At 61.6% G+C, this 17,736-nt stretch overlaps 5 protein-coding genes across 5 annotated transcripts; 2 read left to right on the top strand and 3 right to left on the bottom strand.

Annotated features, from left to right (window-relative positions):
* Positions 1-23: 23 nt before the first annotated feature.
* CHLRE_01g038400v5 (uncharacterized protein) lies at positions 24-3,334 on the bottom strand. The gene is made up of 8 exons (XM_001689609.2): positions 3,176-3,334; positions 2,881-3,083; positions 2,741-2,808; positions 2,455-2,659; positions 2,137-2,214; positions 1,561-1,896; positions 1,210-1,329; positions 24-886 (listed from the first exon to the last, which is right to left on the bottom strand). The coding sequence occupies exons 1-8, from the start codon at positions 3,255-3,257 to the stop codon at positions 716-718; spliced, it is 1,263 nt and encodes a 420-aa protein (XP_001689661.1). The 5' UTR covers positions 3,258-3,334; the 3' UTR covers positions 24-715.
* Positions 3,335-6,823: 3,489 nt separating this feature from the next.
* Positions 6,824-7,449, top strand: CHLRE_01g038376v5 (uncharacterized protein). Its single transcript, XM_043058758.1, has one exon. It carries the CDS (start codon positions 6,980-6,982, stop codon positions 7,181-7,183), a length of 204 nt encoding a protein of 67 aa, XP_042928672.1. The 5' UTR covers positions 6,824-6,979; the 3' UTR covers positions 7,184-7,449.
* A 62-nt stretch (positions 7,450-7,511) lies between these two features.
* Positions 7,512-11,893, bottom strand: CHLRE_01g038350v5 (uncharacterized protein). Its single transcript, XM_043058757.1, has 5 exons — positions 11,483-11,893; positions 9,982-10,038; positions 9,626-9,664; positions 8,938-9,435; positions 7,512-8,755 (listed from the first exon to the last, which is right to left on the bottom strand). The coding sequence occupies exons 1-5, from the start codon at positions 11,655-11,657 to the stop codon at positions 8,319-8,321; spliced, it is 1,206 nt and encodes a 401-aa protein (XP_042928671.1). The 5' UTR covers positions 11,658-11,893; the 3' UTR covers positions 7,512-8,318.
* A 630-nt stretch (positions 11,894-12,523) lies between these two features.
* On the top strand, positions 12,524-14,729 carry CHLRE_01g038300v5 (uncharacterized protein). Its single transcript, XM_001690069.2, has 4 exons — positions 12,524-12,807; positions 12,990-13,219; positions 13,623-13,748; positions 14,097-14,729. Exons 1-4 carry the CDS (start codon positions 12,642-12,644, stop codon positions 14,199-14,201), a joined length of 627 nt encoding a protein of 208 aa, XP_001690121.1. The 5' UTR covers positions 12,524-12,641; the 3' UTR covers positions 14,202-14,729.
* A 6-nt stretch (positions 14,730-14,735) lies between these two features.
* CHLRE_01g038250v5 (uncharacterized protein) lies at positions 14,736-17,713 on the bottom strand. Its single transcript, XM_001689607.2, has 7 exons — positions 17,409-17,713; positions 17,248-17,324; positions 17,016-17,136; positions 16,646-16,852; positions 16,315-16,467; positions 15,963-16,144; positions 14,736-15,789 (listed from the first exon to the last, which is right to left on the bottom strand). Exons 1-7 carry the CDS (start codon positions 17,634-17,636, stop codon positions 15,342-15,344), a joined length of 1,416 nt encoding a protein of 471 aa, XP_001689659.2. The 5' UTR covers positions 17,637-17,713; the 3' UTR covers positions 14,736-15,341.
* Between the last annotated feature and the right edge of the window lie 23 nt (positions 17,714-17,736).

The following is a 17,736-nucleotide window of genomic DNA, read 5'->3' as shown; positions in this document are numbered from 1 at the left end:
ACACTGCACACAGAAAGAAAGATATGCTGTGCTGGTTACACGACCGATGGGTCCCAGCCCCACCCCTTCATCCACTGGCAGGGGCTGCTCACAACTCACTCGCCCTCATTCCTCCGAGACGACACACCCCGCGACGTTGCTCGCCTTATGTGCTCCTGTACTGAACATCCTGCCTAAGGATCCTAATCTTCCTAGCATGCTCGCTCATCTCTCTCGAACTCTCAGCATCGCCGTGTGGTCAGCAAAATCTCCCCAACCAGGGGATGTTACGTCCCCCCACGACACAACGGCGCCGCGACACTCCTTGCGGAGGCCGCTGCGCCAACCCACACCAGTTGACACAGGTCACAAGCGTTCGGCTCGAGAAACGTGGTGTTGGGGGGCCCCCGCCAGGCAGGTCATGCACCCGACACGCTCCACGGAAACGCCGGAGCGGGAACCAGCATGCCCCTCTACGCCGCACGCTCCACATGCAGCCGCCGGGCGTGTCGCACTTCCCGTGCCCGCGGAGGGGCACAGCCCCACCATGCCCCGACCGCTTCTAACGCGTCCGATCTAACATCACTATGCCACCTAATCCACCTCAGGAGCCGACCATAGCCACGTGATTGGCGCTCCACAAACGCCGCTCACGCGCGCGCCCACAACTCCACTGCTGACGCGGCAGCTGCTGGTCTCGTCCTGCGTTGGAAGGGAAGTCCTCGCAGCGAGCCGCTTACAGCTCGTCGTGACCGGACTCCTCCTCCTCCTTGGGGATCTTGATGGAGCCCATGCCGGAGGGCTCCTCCTTGTCCTCGTACTCGTCGTCCTCCTCCTCGGCGGCCTCAGCGTCGACGGGGGGAGGGGGGGCGTCCTTGGCCTTCTTCTCGTCCTCCTCCTTCTTGACCTGTGGGGCGTGAAGGCGAGCGGAAGGGTTACGAAACCCGACAGTCGGGGAGATGTGAGCCGACATGAACGCGGTTGGCATCTGGAGTAGCCAATCGCTCGTTGGGAGCGATACACACGGTGTGTATCAAATTGTTCCATCTCATTGCCCTCACCCTTGGCAGTCCGTCTTCAGCCGTCGCTCCCCGTTTCAGAACGGCGCTGGTCGGTATCAACTCCAAGTTACCCCATCCTCTCATTCCCACTTCTCCCTCTCGGTTCGCATTCCTGTTGTAGGTGTAGCCCACCCCGAGTACCGCCTTTACCCCGTCATCCTGTCCTCACCTTGTCAAACATGGCCTTCTCCTCGTCCTTGTGCTTGCCCCAGGTGTCCTCAGCGAACTTCTTGGCGGCCTCCAGGTCGTCAGTCACCAGGATGTTGTCGAAGATGGAGCCCGACTTGACCTGTGGGGCAGTAATGAAAGGTGCGGGTAGCAAATGCTTAGCATATCCGTGTCACCACGCAGCCGCCCAAGCGGCCGCCACCCCGTGCAAGTCCAGACTACATCCGTCCTGCGTGCACCCATCTCCGCTCACCGTACCTCCATATGCCCACCATACTGACTTGACCTCCAATCCACCGGTGCCCTTGCTCCATACCCAACCTCCCCGACCCTCCTGCACAGTCCTGCGCACCTGCCACAGCTCGAAGCCCACAAACTTCAGGTCCTTGAAGTTGTACAGCTTGTCGTCGTGGACGTAGTCAGGGTTGTCAATGTCGGGGGCGACCCAGATGCCCTTGTAGGCGGGGTTCTTGATCATCTTGGCCTTCCACTCACCCTTGTACTCGGGGTTGGGGATCATGGGCGGCTCCCAGGTGCCGTCCTCCTCGTCGTCCCAGTCCTCGGGCTTCTTGGCGTCCTTGTCGGCAATGGTGGCGGGGATGTCGTCCCAGCCCTCAGGCTTCTTGTCCTCGGGGTCGGCGATCTCCTCACGCTCGTCCCAGTCCTCAGGCTTGGAGGCCTTGGGGTCCTGGTGTGGGCCATAAGAGGGGGTCAGGAAGGGTGGAGCGGGTTAACACAAGCCGCTTTCTGGGTAGAAGCGCCGTGTGCATGACATTGTAGAGCTCCTCCAACGCTGCACGCCACAGTTGGCGTGTGTTAAGTGGTTGAAAGCGCCCTTCGCTTGGCCTGCGCAAGCTTTGCTTCACCGCACCGGCCAGCCCAATCCGTGAGCCCAACCCCAGCCGACACCCCCGGCAGTGCAGCCCACCTTGATGGTCTTGGGGGGCAGCATGTCCCAGTCCTCGTACAGGGAGCCCGAGGCGACCTCCTTCAGGTCAATCAGAACCTGGGGTGGGCGCAGCAAGCGGGATGGGGTACGTGAGTTGAGGCTGAGAGGCAGCGCAGGAGGCCAGGAATACACAGCAGCGGGCGTTGGGGTCAGTGGCTTCCCGCCAAAACACACACGCCCCGCCCTGCGAGGCCTTTTCCTCAGGTTGAGCCCCCGTATGCACCGGTCTGACGTCGCCCTCAACACAGCATACACAGAGGCTGGTGTCAAAGCCCTAGGCTGGTGTTCAAGCCCTACCTGGTAGGTGTTGTCGGGCTTGATGACCAGGGTGTACACATGGGTCAGCTGGTCAGTCTCCGCCTTGATGTCCTTCTTAATCAGGTAGTTCTTGCCCTTGTAGGTCAGGATGACGTGCACCTTGCGGGTCGAGTAGCCGCAGATGTCGGGGCCGAACATGATGGAGTAGGGGGTGTCGCCACCGAACTCGCCCATCTGCTTCTCGCTGCGCGTGCAACATCACCAGGTGAAGGGTCAGCAACCGTCGCCACACGCACCCCAATGCGCGTGTGAGCCCAATGCGTACCTGGTAGCGGGCACCACCTTGATGTAGCCACCACCGCAGTCCAGGTCCTGCTCATGCTTGACGGAGAACTGCGGGAGCGAAGGGATTGCTCAGCACGCGCCCAGAATGCGCAGATCACCCCGCAAAGTACCCTTAATTACCTGGACAACGGTGTCCTTGCCGGTGTTGTCGAACACGGTGGCCAGGGGCGCGGAAATAGCGAAGAACTTGGAGTCGGGGCCGGTCTGGATACCCTTGTCGGCCTCAGCGTCGCCATACCACTTGCCAGCGGTCAGCTTGAACTCGCCAGCGGACCCATCAGAAACCTTCCAAGAGGACTTGGTCCAGCGGTCGGCCCAGGAGCCTGCAAGCGCGAACCATCAAAGAAATTTCTAGATCGGTTCGCTCTCGGTGCGTCCGAAGCAGCGCGTCGCTGTGTTTAGGCTTGCTCCTCACCATCGAAGGTCTCCTTGAAGTAGTCCTTGGCGGACGCGGCCACCACCAGGGTGGCCAGCACCGCAACCACACCCCACTTCATTTGAGGATCAATAAACGACTAGCAAGGCAGGTTCTTGCCGGCCGTAGCCGTGAGGTATGTGAAGGCGAGGCCTTAACGTGGAAACAAGTTCATTTTGGCAGGAAGCCCGCTATTAGGCGCGGAATTGGAACGTACGACGCTCGTCCCAAAGACACCGTGTTGCAGCGCAACAGACTCGCTTTCCAGGCCTGAACAGCTCCAGAGGTCTGCTGCTATCAATATGGTACATATGAGCTTGCCACCCTGTGCCCACCGACGTCCCTTTGGCGCCACATTTGCTTCATGCCCGCGCTTCCAGAAGGCCAGGGCATATTGGCATACAGGCCGCCCGGCCGCGCACAGGCACTACGAATGTGGTCAACATGATATACTGTATTGCTTCAGTAATCAATAGGCCCAGCTGCTTGACTCGCCAGGCACTAGCGCGAGGGCGTCCCACCTCGAACCGTGTCGGAGCCGCAGCACAGTACCCCCGCCGGGGAGCGGAGTCGCTGCGCCAGCCATACCCGAAGCCTGACAGCGAGAGGCGAGAACTCCTCAGCACATGTAAGTGCTTGGAGGACCACCGGGCACAGACCGGCCCGGTAAGGGGGCACAGCCTGGGAACCGGTGGCTCTGGGTGGCGCATGCAACTCGCCGTCCATTCATGCAAGTCACACACACTAGTGCTGGGATCGTCCGTATGGGATGGTGTGGTGTGGAAGGCTTGGGGCGCGGAAGGTGGAGACCATGAGCAACAGGACTCGCTTCACGTGCCGGGCGGGGAGTACGTGACAGGGAATGGGTGCCTAACTGGAAGCTGTAGTGCGCATTTTCAGGGGGGGGGAGGGGTACTGGGTTGAAGCACATGCAGTGTGTGGGGTGGAATGTACGGGCGAGGTGAGGCCGTGAGGGTGCGCGGGGGAACTTTCTGGGGGAGGATTGAGGGCTGAATAAAGGGAGGCGGAGGCGGAGATGGAGCCCGACGAGTAGGGGAAGTGATGACGATGATGCGCGTTGAGAGCACATGTGGAAGGAGAGGAACGCGGGCAGACAGCGCATGGGGAGGAAGGGCTGTGAGGAAGGGCGGGAGTACGGGGACGGCAGTGAGGAAAGGAGAAAGGGAGGCGGAGGCGGAGGAGGCAGCCCAACTGTCCCATGCGAGGGGAGCTTGTCGCACGTCGGCCTATAGATAGCGAAATGCATGCTTGCAAGGACATGGGACTTGCACACCTAGCCCAGCATGAGAGGGGGGCTATGCACGGGCAGGGCTGTGAGCGACAAGGAGGATAGCAGCAGAAGGCAGGGAGGGAGCAGGGTTTGAGGTCAGGAGATTTGACTCACAGGAGGGGCCATGGCGGAGAGCGGCCTCGGGGGGCAGAATTGAGACGGTCTGCCAGAGCATGGGGCGTGCACTGGGGCCTGGCTAGAGGTGAGGGGTAGGCGGCGACAGGGCACAGGATGGCGAGGGGAGGGATGGCAAAGGGAGGAAAAGGTAAGGGGCGGAAGAAGGACCCGCAGTGCAGGGCAGAGGTGGAAGAGAAAGGAGTGGGGAGTGGAAGGGGAAATGAAAGGACGGGGAGATGAAAGGGTAGGAAACGGGAGAGGAGGGAAGATAAAGGGGGCTGGGCAGGGAGAAAGGGAAGATGAAGGAAAGGGAAGGGAGGGGCTTGTGACCGGAAGTGCAGCGGAAGCGAAAAGTGCAGCGGAAGCGAAAAGGCATGGGAGGCTGCAAGGGACTTGGTCAGGCGGCGGGATTGAATATGGATGTAGGTCCCCGACTACCAATATGCACAGTGCATTAGTACGAAGGCGGCAGGACTATGGTAGAGAAGTGCGGATGCTAGGCGACAGCAACGGGGGGCGGCGAACAAAAGCGGGAGCAGTGAAGGAGAGAAGTTTGCAGACGTCGTAGGGGACAGCAGCCAGGGGTGGCCCAACCGAGAAGGAGGCGTGGGCGAGAGATGAAGCGTGCGCAAGTGGTCTCGGACGGTGCCCGGCTGAGGCATGCTCGGTCGGGGCTTGGGAGTCTGAACTCATAGTGAGGCGGTGGCCGTGCCGGGGGCAGTGGCCTGGGCAGGACCTCCGCACGTGTGGCGTGGGGAGTTTGTGGGTTGCAGATGGATACCACTCGGTGGCTGCCCGGGAGAGTGGCAGACTGGCCTCGCGTGCTGGGCCACTATGGGCCCCTGGTGCAGTGCCACTGCCAGAGCACGGACATCGGGATATCAGGCAGATGACCCAGGCCGCAGCTCTTGGACCGCCTGTGCCGCTCATGTATGGTACAGGGCATGAGCCTATGATCAAGACATCCAGCGCGCAGCTCCGAGCCCGCCTGCGGCCGCAATGTCTTGGTGCGGTGATGCAGCGCCCTGTCTCTATGCTCGGTGTTTATCAACACCGCAAGGTCGCGGCTTCGAGGCTCTGGGAGGGGCTGTCGGGTGCTTTAAGCATGGGGGTCACGGCTACGCATGGAAGGTGTGGACTTCTCAAAGGGAGCACCGTGGGGGAGCATGAGTCATGTCACCACATGCTGTGCGCCGGGGTGAGCCCTTTGTGTGTTGCTTGTGCGCCTTCCTGGTGGGGACACATCAAAGCTGCGAGTGGCCCATTGGCGGTGTGTGTGCACTGCTTGGGCAACCCCAGCTTTCCCTGGGCTTCCTTAGGCGCAGGAACCGTCCGCGTCAGCTATGCGGCATGCGTTACCTCGCCGGCGGCGGCAAGCAAAGCTGCCAGGGTTCCAGCGGTCACCGATGATGTGGATGGTGTGTTATTCGCTGGGGATCGGCACAATCTGGGTTTATGGCTTTGGCGAGGGGGATGGAGATGGAGGGGATCAGTACGATGTCGGGGCAGTGGCGCAGGTGGCGTCCAGCTGGTTTGCCCACCTGGTCGGGAGCAGCCACTGAGCCACGGCGGTAGCGGTTGCCGGCCGCGTAGTCAAGCAGATCGGTCCATCACCATGTTTACCATGTAGCAGCCACCGAAATTGCCACATGAGACGGTCCCTCGCGGCGTGGGTGCGGTGTGCCCCCGCTTGTCGGGCTGTCCCTTCAATTGTAATTCGCATCCATACGGTATTTGGCTCACTTTTGGCTTTTGGTCGGAGTTTGCACGGGCAGCACAGCGCATGAGGCGTTCTGGCCCAAGGACAAACGTCGATGACTACAGCCCGGAGTACTGCGGCTGTGTGGGGCCGGTGGCTCAGGCGAGCAGCAAGGGCGTGGGGGCAGGCAAGGCTGGGACAGCGTGCCATACACTGGGTATTGCGCGGCCATTCTGTCAACCCTACATGTGCATCGCTTTCACACCATGAGATCCACCCCGGGAGTGCTACAGGTGGGCCCTCTGGACGCGCGCCCCTTGGGTTACGGGCGTGCCGTCCGACTCTCAACAACGGAGCTGTCTACCCCTGAAGCACATCTGTACCCCCTTGCCTACCTAATGCTGCTAGGCTGCCAGCGGCCACCCACCTAATGCCTCTCCTCCTCGCTCTATTGCATTGGGTTTGGTTTAGTATGGGCTGGTATCTACAACCCCCCCTTGCAACTTCCACGCAGTGCACTCCATCGTCACGCAATCACAACCCTATCAGGCGCTGTCCCACAATTTTCCCCACAAAGTTTGGCACCTTTTTACTCGGCACCAAGCAAAAGACCACCCCGCACTCGCCAAGTTCTAGTGAACCAGCCAAATTTGCCTGCGTTAGGGGAGTGGGGCTGAGTTCCACACCCATAACAAAAATGACACCTAGGATTAGCACCAGGAAGGTATCGCTGGTGCAAGTGGAAGGCAGCAGCAGGAGCAGCAGCGGCACAGGGCCTGGCGGCAGCGGCCCTGGGCCCAGCAGTTGCGGCGTGCATGCGCGTAGTGGAGGGGGCGAGCAAGGCCACGTGGAGGAGGACAGAGCGGCGTCGCCCAAGAAGCGGCGCCTGCGCGCAGGTTGAGGCCGGCCGGTCTAGTTAGCGGTCTTTGCTGCATGGCATGCATACCACCACACAGTATGTGGTAGGCCACAGCAGAAAGGAATGTGGCTAGAGGATTTCCTGCTGTTTGGTTCATTGCTGGCTGTGCTTGTGGTTGGCAGCGGGACGCGGCTGGACGCATGGCGGGCCATGCCTGTACGAACCAACCCCGGCTATGTCCGGAGATGAGGTAGACGCTAGACGCTTGCGGCCTGAGACTGGAGGCGTGGCTCAGCCCACTTTTCCCTTGCGAGGGGGCCCACATATCCTCCCCACAAAGTTTGGCACCTCCCGACCACCCTTCCCTGCAGCCAGTCGTCACGACCAAAGAGCAGCATAGCAAATCAGTGTAGCTCGTCATTCCACCGGCAGACCGCCGCCTTCAATCCCGCCCTGCAGGCATCCGTGCCAACCTGTGCCCACGAAGAGCAGCACGGCTCGGACCTGGGCCCTAGCTTTTCCCTGACGGCCACCGCCGTCCTGCTGCTGGGCCTACTGCTGCTGCACGGCCTCGAAGGCCCATCCACACAGGGCGAACTGGAGCCGGGCGTCCGCAGTACCGTATGGAGGAACTGGTAGAACAGCTGGAGGGGCAGGCGGCCTCCCAGGGCCTGAATGTCGACACGTGCATCCGCTTCGTGTGGGCAGGCGCGCCAGACTGGGCCAAGGTGGTTCGGACCCTGGCTGCAGTCAGGGAAGGTAAAACTGCTGAGGTACGGTGCGCCAACATAACGTGACACTACTTAATAGATCTTGCTGCATCACCCATTCTTCATCATGCGAATGTGAATGCCGGCCTGCAATACCCGCCACATTTCTGACCCGCTGTCCGCAGCCACACCGACCACGGCGTCAGCAGTTCCGATACAATGCCCTCTACCTGCTGCACGCCCTCAATCATCCAGCGTTCCCAGCAGGTGCCAGCGCTGCTACAAGCCGTTCCGCCGTTGCTCCTGACCACATTTGAGGTCCAAGTAACAATCTAAGTTCGATATCATAACAAGTCTCGACATCATAACAAGTCTACAACAGCGGTGCTGGTCAATGATGCGAGTGCTGCTGGTGCACCTGCCACGGCCAGCAGTCCACACGCCAGTCTGGCAAGCCAGCCGTAAGGCTACCTCTCGGAGCGGCGTCCCCGCTTCGTCAGGCGCCGTGTAAGTGCGGTAGCCGCCGTCTGCGCTACCTCCAACGGGTCGCGCGGCCCCTCACCAACTTGCTGCAGCAACTGCCACAGTGCGGTCGCGGTCGTGAACATGGACGCGCAGCTCTTGTGCGGAATATTAATCCAGCTGAGCTCCGCCGCCTTCCCCACGTCCCCGGCGGCAGCATCCACGGCGTCCACTGCAGCGTCGGGTGGCGGCGTCCACATGCACGCGGGGTCCCGCTCAACCGTGGCTGGCGGCGTGCTGCTGGCGCTGGCGCCACCGCTACTACTGCTGGTGCTGCTGCCGGCCTCACCGAGCCCTTGCAGGTGCCACAGCAAGCAGGTGTACAGCCCCGCCAGTGCACAGGGGCCGCAGAGCACCGCGCCCCCCGAGCTGTCGCGCATGCCTGTCGGCAGGTTGGTGTGTTGGCGCAAACAGTTGGCAATAGCGGTGGCGGCAACAGCGGGCAACGTACGTCAGGTGCTTTAGGTGGTTGGATGTGATAGGCAAACAGAATTGAACGCACGCTCGCAAACGGACCTTGCATTGGACACCTTGTGCGCCACCCACACAAGTTTGGGCACGTACCGGTGTTAAAAGATGCCACGGCGGAAAGCCCGGTGGGGCCGATCCTCGAAACCGTGCCCCTGTCCACCGTTGGCACCTCGTCAGCCGTTGCCGCCGTCGCCGCCGCCGCCCCGCCAGCGCCGGCCGCGGCAGCACTGGTTGCAGCGAACTCCAACTCGACCGGAAGGGGGAATGACAGCAACCAAATATCCCCGCCCGGCAGCAGCGCGTGCTGCATCAGCCGGAGGCCGCGGCCCCGCGGGCCGCGGAACACGGCCACGTCCAGGTCCGGCCGTGCCGCCAGGAATGCCAGGTCGCCGTCAAAGGCGCAAAGGCCGGACAGGCAGGCGCCGCCCTCCTCCACGCAGTGCCGTGCCGTCAGCACGATGTCACCCATGGGCTCGTCGCCGGCAGCCCACGCGACGCGCACTGCGGTGCCGATGCACTTGCCCAAGTGCATGAGCCGGCTCACGACGCACTTGGCGGCCTGCGCCCCGCGCGGGCACAGCGAATCCAGGTCTGCAGGCGGGTGGTGTGCATCGGGGATGGATGCGCACGCCGGCGCCGCGCGTAAGAGCGCGTGTGCGATATGCAGGTGGTGGCGCTGTATAGGTATATGCACATGTGCGGCATGTGTGGAGCGGCTCACTGCTTTGTAACATACATCAATAGCGCCTCTACCTCGCACCATACACCTTGCTCGACTTACTCAAGGCGGCTTCTGGGCTGGCCATTGCGCCGGCAGGGCCTGCAGGGCCGGCAGAGCGCCATCAGGGACCCATTCAGCCATCAGGGCATGCAGCTAAGAAACAAGACACAAGGCTTGCTACCACCCCGCCCCCTCTTGTCGAGCGCGTGTCCGCGCAGGTGCCTGGTGCCGTTCAGGTGCCTTGGCGCATCCACAACATCATTTGCTTAACTCCCGTACAGGGTTTACCAACGACCGTACAAAAGCAAACCCAGCCCCAGCCCCCAGCCCTGCCCCAGGTCCACGTGGCTAGCACCACAGCCCCATTCCTCCACACAACCCAGAGGCAGCACAAGCAGGCGTCCACGCAGCCTCACCCTGCTGCTGGTCGCGCGGGTGCTCCGCGTCTGGGTGCGCACCGGTGCTGCTGCCACCTGAGAAGGTTACATGCGAAGGGTGCCCGTGGGCGTGGCGTGTGTGTATCGGTGACGTGCGTAAAGGAGAAGAGGCTGACCAGGCTATCAATGCACGTACGGATGGGCAGGTTGGTGAAGAGGCGCTCGACGTCGTACGTGCACACGGCGGGCGCCGAGATGTGGCAAGGCACAAGTGCGACTGATAACGTGTAGGTGACCGTCGCGATGGCGGGGCCGGGGGTGGGGTACCAGGCACGGGTAACAGGGCACGCGTTCGAATACGAGCGTGTTGGCAGCGAGGAGGCGCGCGGCGGCGGGCGGGCGGGAATAATCATAGGGCAAATGGCACGCGTGTGCGAGGAGCACAAGGAACTTCATGCTCTGACCCCATCCGCCCAATTCCAAAGTTGCACCGGTAACTCTGGTGCCTACAGTCTCCCTTCCACACAAATTCATTTCATTCAATCGCAAACACTGGCTGCAGCACATACAACGTTCCAACAAGGCAGCCAACGCGCATGGGGGGGAGCAGGAAGCTCCACAAACGATTGCCTCCGTTGAAAGATTGCGCCTAGTGCGAATACCTGCACGGTATGGTCTCTAGGGAGCGGGTTGTCAAGGCCGTGCACGCTGTGGCACCTCGCGGAAGCAGGGCACGGCTACTTTTGTTCCTGGAATCGTTGCCGGCCGAGGAGCTGGCCCAGTGCATCACAGATGCAGACGACGATGAGCTAATCTACGATTACATTGCCCTAAAGGCCCAAGGTGCGTTGCTGAGATGTGGCAAGGCACAAGTGCGACTGATGGCGTGTAGGTGACCGTCGCGATGGCGGGGCCAGGGGCGGGGGTGGGGTACCAGGGCACGCGTCCGAATACGAGCGTGTCGGCAGTGAGGAGGCGCGCGGCGGCGGGCGGGGGGGGGGGATCTTTCCAACAAGGCAGCCAACGCTCATGGTGACGGATTGGGACTGAAAGTGTCGTCCGCTAGCAATGGATCAGGACGCCCAGGATGCCGAGCTCATTGTCAGACTTTCGGAAGCTTTCGGCAAAGATGAGGCTTGGCAGCTGGCCGCTGCGGAAGCGTTTAGCTTAAAGGCCACACGACGCTCTACACGGTGTCCTAAAGGTGTTCTACAGGCCTTGCTAAAAGCTTCCGCAGCGGCCAGCTGCCAAGCCTCATCTTTGCCGAAAGCTTCCGAACGTCTGACAATGAGCTCGGCATCCTGGGCGTCCTGATCCATTGCTAGCGGACGGCATTTTCAGTCCCAATCCGTCGCTATGAGCGTTGGCTGCCTTGTTGGAACGACCCCCCCCCCCCCCCCCGCCCGCCGCCGCGCGCCTCCTCACTGCCGACACGCTCGTATTCGGACGCGTGCCCTGGTACCCCACCCCCGCCCCTGGCCCCGCCATCGCGACGGTCACCTACACGCCATCAGTCGCACTTGTGCCTTGAGCAACGCACCTTGGGCCTTTAGGGCAATGTAATCGTAGATTAGCTCATCGTCGTCTGCATCTGTGACGCACGACTGGGCCAGCTCCTCGGCCGGCAACGATTCCAGGAACAAAAGTAGCCGTGCCCTGCTTCCGCGAGGTGCCACAGCGTGCACGGCCTTGACAACCCGCTCCCTAGAGACCATACCGTGCAGGTATTCGCACTAGGCGCAATCTTTCAACGGTTTGTGGAGCTTCGTGCTCGGGCTTATCATAAAGGAATGTGACGCATAGTCAAAGCCAAATTAAGCTCTTGAGCGCGCGTGGGGCCTTGCAAGTCCTCTGGTGGCCAATGGATATCACCCTGAATCCTAAATGCGGGGTCGATTCTCAGGGGCGCGATTTAGCGTGTAAGTTTGGTATCTATGGAAAAGCTCTTAGCGCTCAATAAACAATGCGTTAATATCAAGGCGTAGTCGTGTCGACACCAAGCCGCGCGTCGTCTCGGACACCAAGCTGTCAACGGCCGCCAGGCCGGCCGGGCGGGGGCCGGCCGCGGAAGTAAGCATTCGAGTCCATGTGGCCCACTAACTCCTTTAGGTCCGGGGGCGCAATAGGTAGACATGCATGCGGCCTAGATCAATAGTGTCCGTGCCCGTAGCGTCGTGGCGTACCAGTAGGCAGCGCGTGTCTGTGTTGGCTTGCCCCTTCCCCCATAGCCATTGCGGTCGCATCGAGCTCGCCGGGGGGGCCCTCCCGAACTGATACGAGCACTGGTTGTGGCGTTTGATGTAGCTCGGAATGTACCATACGGTATTTGGCCCACTTTTGGCTTTTGGTCGGAGTTTGCACGGGCAGCACAGCGCATGAGGCGTCTAGACCAACATCAAACGCCGGTGGCTACAGCCCGGAGTACTGCGGCTGTGTAGGGCCGGCGGCTCTGGCGAGCAGCAGGGGCGTGGGGCGTGGGCGGGGGGCGGGCAAGGCTGGGACCGCGTGCCAAATGCTGGGTATTGCGCGGCCATTCTGTCAGCCCTACATGTGCATTACTTTCACACCATTCACTTATAAGGTAGATGCAACAAACAACGTCTCGGCCGGACACCGTCGCGTATCGATGTTAACTTGTTTCTTTGCCGTGTTCCTCGTAATCTGAGCGCGTTGCGCAGAAGGGAGTGCTACCAAACAACATGCCATTATTGCTGTCACCCTTGCTAAGGCCAGCGTTGTGTCGGCCAGGCGCTCTAAAGCCCATCCGATTGTTCCCCAACAGTTCCAACTGTCCGCGCATAAGTCTGCATCATAGAAACGCTCAACAAGGTCGTCCAGGGTCATTAGCATCTCTCAGAGCCACGGGTGCGTTAGATGGCCGGCGGAGCAAGGCCATTCCGGGGACCGAGCGTGACGGTGGGCTTCGTCGTGCTTCGTGGCCCCCCTTCGTCCCCTGTGGCACCTCTGGCATGCATGCATCACTATCTGACCGCCTAAAGCAGCCCACCTAGCTCCCAAACATGTTCCTGCACAACCTCTGCCTGCAGCGCGCGACGCGCTGTCGGAGCTGGGGCTGTCTGCGGAGCAGCATGCGGCCGTGGAGGAGGTGGTGCGGGCCACCTCCGCTGACTCGGACCTGGTCCAATCGGTGTCCACACTGGTCTTCTACGCAGGCTCCGTGTCCGCGGCGCGGGCTCTGGTGGTGCGCCACCCCTCGCTGCTGTGCTGCCAGCTGCCCAGCTGGACCGAGTTCCTCACAGCCTTCGGGCTCAACAAGGTACAAAGCCTGATAGCTGCCCTGCGATTTGGAGGAAGTGGTAGGGTAGGCCTGGTAGTGGTAGGGGAAAGCTGGCGGTGCGCTAGCCAATGCAGGGTGGCTGTGCATGTGCGCTGGGTAAGTATTTCCGAGTGGACTGGGCTCGCAATGGAGTGGGCGCGCTGACGGCCACCGCCCGCAATCGGCAATTGACAATCGTTCCAAAACATGCCGCGCTCAGTGCCAAACCCCGCAGACCGCCAGTGTCCGCGCCTCACGCCCCGCACACCGCCAGTGTCCGCGCCTCTCGCCCCGCACACGGCCAGTGTCCGCGCCTCATGCCCCGCACACCGCCAGTGTCCGCGCCTCATGCCGCACTGCTGCCAACACTCCTCTTCAACGCCCTCGTGCAACCTTCTCACAGGCCCAGGTGCAGCACGTGCTGTGCCAGACCCCGGAGGCGCTGCTGCAGGGAGACCTGGTCAAGGCGGGGGAGTCCATACTGGCCTTCAGGCGGCTGGGCATGGACGAGCGCGCGGCGTCGCAGTTGGTGCGGCGGGGCCGGGCGGCGGGGGTCGGCGTGTGTGCACAGGGTTGTGTAAGGGCTCACCAGGCAGCACGTCCCATCGTGAAACTAGTATGCCACCTCCTGTCCTCTGGCCGTGACCCTGCCAACGGGCAATCGCTGTACACGGTGCGCTCGCACTTCGGATGCACACCACAACCCGTCACCCCCACGCACCTTGATTACCGAGCATCGGAGCACGGTAAACTTCACCACCACAAGTCGGCCGCTTGTTCCCCATCCCGAAGCTCCCTTTCCTGGGTCTGGGTCTCCGTTACTGCGTTCTCAACTAGTCACACATGACACACACGCGGCCCCCCTTCCCCTCCCCAGGTGACCTACTACCCGCAGCTGCTGGGCAAGAGCGATGAGGACATCCGCGCCACCGTCAACCTGCTGGGCCGCTTCCAGCAAGGCGTGGAGTCGTCCAGCTGCTGACGCGGAAGCTGGCGGCGGGTTGTCGCAAGTGCCGACGTGAGGTTGGGCAGTTGGAGGCGCAGTCAGGAACCCCTGGGCGCAGTGGGGGTGCGTGTGCTGGAGCGTGTGGCTTGAGGCGCTGGGTTGGCGGCAGCGCCGGGGGCCCGAGGCCTGGGATCCGAGGCATTGTGCCTCAATCGTGGCGTTGGTGGCAGTGACGCGGTGTTGAGGCGCCTAAGCGCCTTGCTGGAGCTGTGGCAAGAGGCTGGTGCACGATACAGTGCCCTCCACGGGTATCAGGGCCATCCCTGGCTCTCGCCAACGCGGCGTCCCCACACGCCGAAGCCATGTGTTAAGTTTGCGTCTAGGACGGACGCACTTGCCTGAGTTCTTTCTGGCTGCCCAGCATGGGCCCGGCTGAAGGTGTACCTTCGTGCGTGTTGGCAAGCGCTAATTTAGCGCAACCGTGAACCAGCTTAACGGTATTCCGTATTTGAGAGGAGCTGCACTGCTCACAAGTAGCTTCCGGTATGCAGCACTGATGGGAGGGGCAAAACAAACGTGTTGTTACATATCTACTGTATAGCCCAACTTGGTGGGAGTTTCGCTTTGGGTCGGGGGTGGTCGCAACGCACACCCCATCGACTGACACAGCCCCGCACGTGAGGGGTCGTGCAGTTGTCATACCGTATCAAGTATTGTCATCTATTGGCAGGGACACAATGTGCATCCCCACAATCCGAGCTCTGCGTCAAAAACGTATACAAGTACACTGGGGATCCCGCACACCAAACGAGGCTCACCCACAAGCAACGTGTTTCCACAGCCCAAGCCCGGATCTCTGTCACCGCAGCCGTTCGTGTCCGAATTCACTAATGCCAACATATCTTAGCGCCCGACGCTCAGATACCACATAACGCGCGCGCAGACCACACACGCCCTTCCAGGCGGCGCTCTAATACAGCACTCAGTCAATGTCAAGGTGGTTTCCACAGCGTCCCGCAGCGGAATCCAATCGTCACGTCGAGGTACTCTGTCACCCATTCCACCCTGAATGAATCCACGCCTGCAAGTCTTCTTTTTCAAAAACCACCACGCTCCACCTCTTCGCCAACTACTTATCACACTGTACAAACACGCGCCACATTTCTCTCCTTCACATTACACATCCTCCTCGGCCGCCTTTGCCTCGCAGGCAACGCGCTTGGCAGCGGCAATGGACACGCGGGCGCGGCTCTGCACGTAGTCGGCGACGAACTCCTCCAGCTTCTCCACGGTGATGTTGGGCATGACCACCACGTGCGCGATCTCGCCCTCGCACGCCAGCTGCCACTTGCGCACGAACGCCTCCTCCTTCGGCCGCTCAAACACCACGGTGTTGGACAGCTCGTTGAGCATGGTGCGGATGCCGGCGCTCTCCAGCATCTGCTGCAGCACATGCGCGTTGCGCATGCACTTCTCCACATCGCGGCGCATGCCGTCGTAGCCCTTGCGCGTGAGCGTGTACCACAGGTACACCGGCGCGTGGCCGTTGCGCGAGCCCATGATGGTGGCGTCGCGGCTGTTGAGGTACTCCACGTCCGACGACAGCGCCATCACGTACTTGAAGCTGTTAGGGGCGCGGGGCGACAAGGTGGGCGGTCAACCTTGACTGGTGGTGCGTGAAGCCCATCCAACGTTGCCGACAGCGTAGCAGCGCTGCTGTGCGCATTTGCGACGGCAGTGCATCGGCAGGCGCAAAAGGATTGGCCATGGCTGATGGCTGTCCAGCATGGCACTCACCGGGTGATAATGACGCCGCAAGGCACGGGCGCGCCCACGAACTTGTGGCCTGACACCGACACGGAGCCGATGGGCTTGCGGAAGGTGACCATGGGCGCGTCGCGGCTGAGGAAGGGCATCATCATGCCGAACAGCGCGCCGTCGCAGTGAATGTAGAAGCGGTCCTCAGTGTAGCCCGCCTCCTGCAGGTGTACGAGCGAACAAGTTAAGGGAGAAACTGCAAGGGTCTGCTGCAGTCTTGAGACGCTACCACGAGTGCGCTTTCAGCCGCTTTTCGTGCCCGTAACAGGCCTCAATCACCACAGGTCCCGTCTCATTCCTGCATAAACACGGGCGCTGCCTGTCTACCCACCTTGAGCACCTCCAGCACACGGTCCAGGTCGTCCACGGCACCCTTGACGGTGGTGCCGATGTTGACATTGAGGATGGCGGGCTTGCCGGCGTTCTTCACCAGCGCAGCCTTCAGGTCGTCGTAGTTGATCTCGCCCGACTCCAGGGTGGGGACCTGTGCGCGCCGGACAATAAGACACATTGCATCAGGTGCAAGTCGGGCTAATTCACACACCGTGCCTACCGTATCGTATGGCGCCCACGTTGCTCGGCAGTGGCGCGCCGGCCTGTTCGCCCGCAGCGCTGCGCCGCACACAGCAAACCCCAAGACGCCGCCAGCAGCGCACGCGCACCTTCTCAGCCTCCATGCGGTACATGCGCGCAGCCTTGAACACCGAGTAGTGGGACTCGCTGGAGGCGTACATGACGCCATCGGGGAAGTTCTCGCGGCCCACCAGGATGCCATGCAGGTTGCCCTCCGTGCCGCAGGTGGTGATGTAGCCCCAGTACTCCTCCTCATCGATCTCCCAGAGGCGCGCGAACCAGTTCAGCACGCCCACCTGCGTTGTGGAGGACCACACAGCGGTCAAGCACATGCCGCTATTGTTGGCTACAATAGGTTTGGGACGCGGAACCTGCGCCCCTGCCCGCGGCGCTTCGACTACCCCCTTAACACGGCGCGCCAGGTTGCGCCGCGCCAGCCTGTCGGAGTCAGCTACCCACCTCGAACTCGCGAGAGTGCACACCGTAGTTGCTCTCAATGAACGGGTCGCCCAGGTTGTTGATGCTGTACTTGGTGAGGCCCTCCAGCAGCCCGTAGTCGAAGTCCAGGTTGTAAGGGTACCTGAAAACCAACGTGCAACCCCGTCAGTGGTATGACGCCCAAGCCGTCTCCTGAGGAGCTGCCAGCAGAGGTCGCGCGGTCGCTGACACGTTGGCGCGTCTTTGTGCTCACCCCATGTGGTGGTGCGTGCGCTCTGCCAGCTTCTTCATGTAGCTGCCAATCATCTCCGCAATTTGAGCCTCGCGCTCCTGCGTTGCACACCAACGGAGGTCAGAGGTTCGGTCGTGAAAGCAACATCAGGTCGCGACCCAAGCGCGGGCGGCGGTTCGCACCTCCGCAGTCATCTCCGGGTGAGGCTCAACCACAGGCAGCGCCGTGGACTTGTGGTGCGTGATAACGGGGCCAGCCACCGGCATCGCCTGGTAGGGCGCGACTGCCCCCACATTGTAGGAGTCCATTTTGATGTGCGCGCTGCGCTTAACCTCCCCAGGAGCCACCGCCGACTTGGAGAGCACGGGCGGCATAGCGCACGAGGCGGCCAGCGACACCGGGTCGGCCATGTTTTGAAATAGGATCAACAACGGGTGTTTGGCTAGTTGATAAGATGCAGCAGTCGATGACTAACTCGGTGTGTATGGTGTGCTGACCTTATAAGGGAAC

This window comes from Chlamydomonas reinhardtii, chromosome 1, assembly GCF_000002595.2.
Source record: "Chlamydomonas reinhardtii strain CC-503 cw92 mt+ chromosome 1, whole genome shotgun sequence".
NCBI lineage: Eukaryota > Viridiplantae > Chlorophyta > Chlorophyceae > Chlamydomonadales > Chlamydomonadaceae > Chlamydomonas > Chlamydomonas reinhardtii.
This window is presented reverse-complemented; position numbering and strand designations above follow the sequence as displayed.

What these genes read in the sequence shown, in the direction of transcription:
- CHLRE_01g038350v5 (XM_043058757.1), bottom strand. Translation starts at nt 11,657, where the DNA reads ATGGTCTCTAGGGAGCGGGTTGTCAAGGCCGTGCACGCTGTGGCACCT. An exon ending in CAGCCCAGAAGCCGCCTTGA is followed by an intron (nt 9,436 to 9,625) that starts GTAAGTCGAGCA and finishes ACCCGCCTGCAG; the next exon opens with ACCTGGATTCGCTGTGCCCG. An exon ending in CGTGGCATCTTTTAACACCG is followed by an intron (nt 8,756 to 8,937) that starts GTACGTGCCCAA and finishes ACCTGCCGACAG; the next exon opens with GCATGCGCGACAGCTCGGGG.
- CHLRE_01g038250v5 (XM_001689607.2), bottom strand. Translation starts at nt 17,636, where the DNA reads ATGGCCGACCCGGTGTCGCTGGCCGCCTCGTGCGCTATGCCGCCCGTG. An exon ending in TGCACTCTCGCGAGTTCGAG is followed by an intron (nt 16,853 to 17,015) that starts GTGGGTAGCTGA and finishes TCCACAACGCAG; the next exon opens with GTGGGCGTGCTGAACTGGTT. An exon ending in GTGTGCTGGAGGTGCTCAAG is followed by an intron (nt 16,145 to 16,314) that starts GTGGGTAGACAG and finishes GTACACCTGCAG; the next exon opens with GAGGCGGGCTACACTGAGGA.
- CHLRE_01g038376v5 (XM_043058758.1), top strand. Translation starts at nt 6,980, where the DNA reads ATGACACCTAGGATTAGCACCAGGAAGGTATCGCTGGTGCAAGTGGAA.
- CHLRE_01g038400v5 (XM_001689609.2), bottom strand. Translation starts at nt 3,257, where the DNA reads ATGAAGTGGGGTGTGGTTGCGGTGCTGGCCACCCTGGTGGTGGCCGCG. An exon ending in AAGGTGGTGCCCGCTACCAG is followed by an intron (nt 2,660 to 2,740) that starts GTACGCATTGGG and finishes TTGCACGCGCAG; the next exon opens with CGAGAAGCAGATGGGCGAGT. An exon ending in AGAAGGCCATGTTTGACAAG is followed by an intron (nt 887 to 1,209) that starts GTGAGGACAGGA and finishes CACGCCCCACAG; the next exon opens with GTCAAGAAGGAGGAGGACGA.
- CHLRE_01g038300v5 (XM_001690069.2), top strand. Translation starts at nt 12,642, where the DNA reads ATGCCATTATTGCTGTCACCCTTGCTAAGGCCAGCGTTGTGTCGGCCA. An exon ending in CAGCCTTCGGGCTCAACAAG is followed by an intron (nt 13,220 to 13,622) that starts GTACAAAGCCTG and finishes ACCTTCTCACAG; the next exon opens with GCCCAGGTGCAGCACGTGCT. An exon ending in AGCGCGCGGCGTCGCAGTTG is followed by an intron (nt 13,749 to 14,096) that starts GTGCGGCGGGGC and finishes TCCCCTCCCCAG; the next exon opens with GTGACCTACTACCCGCAGCT.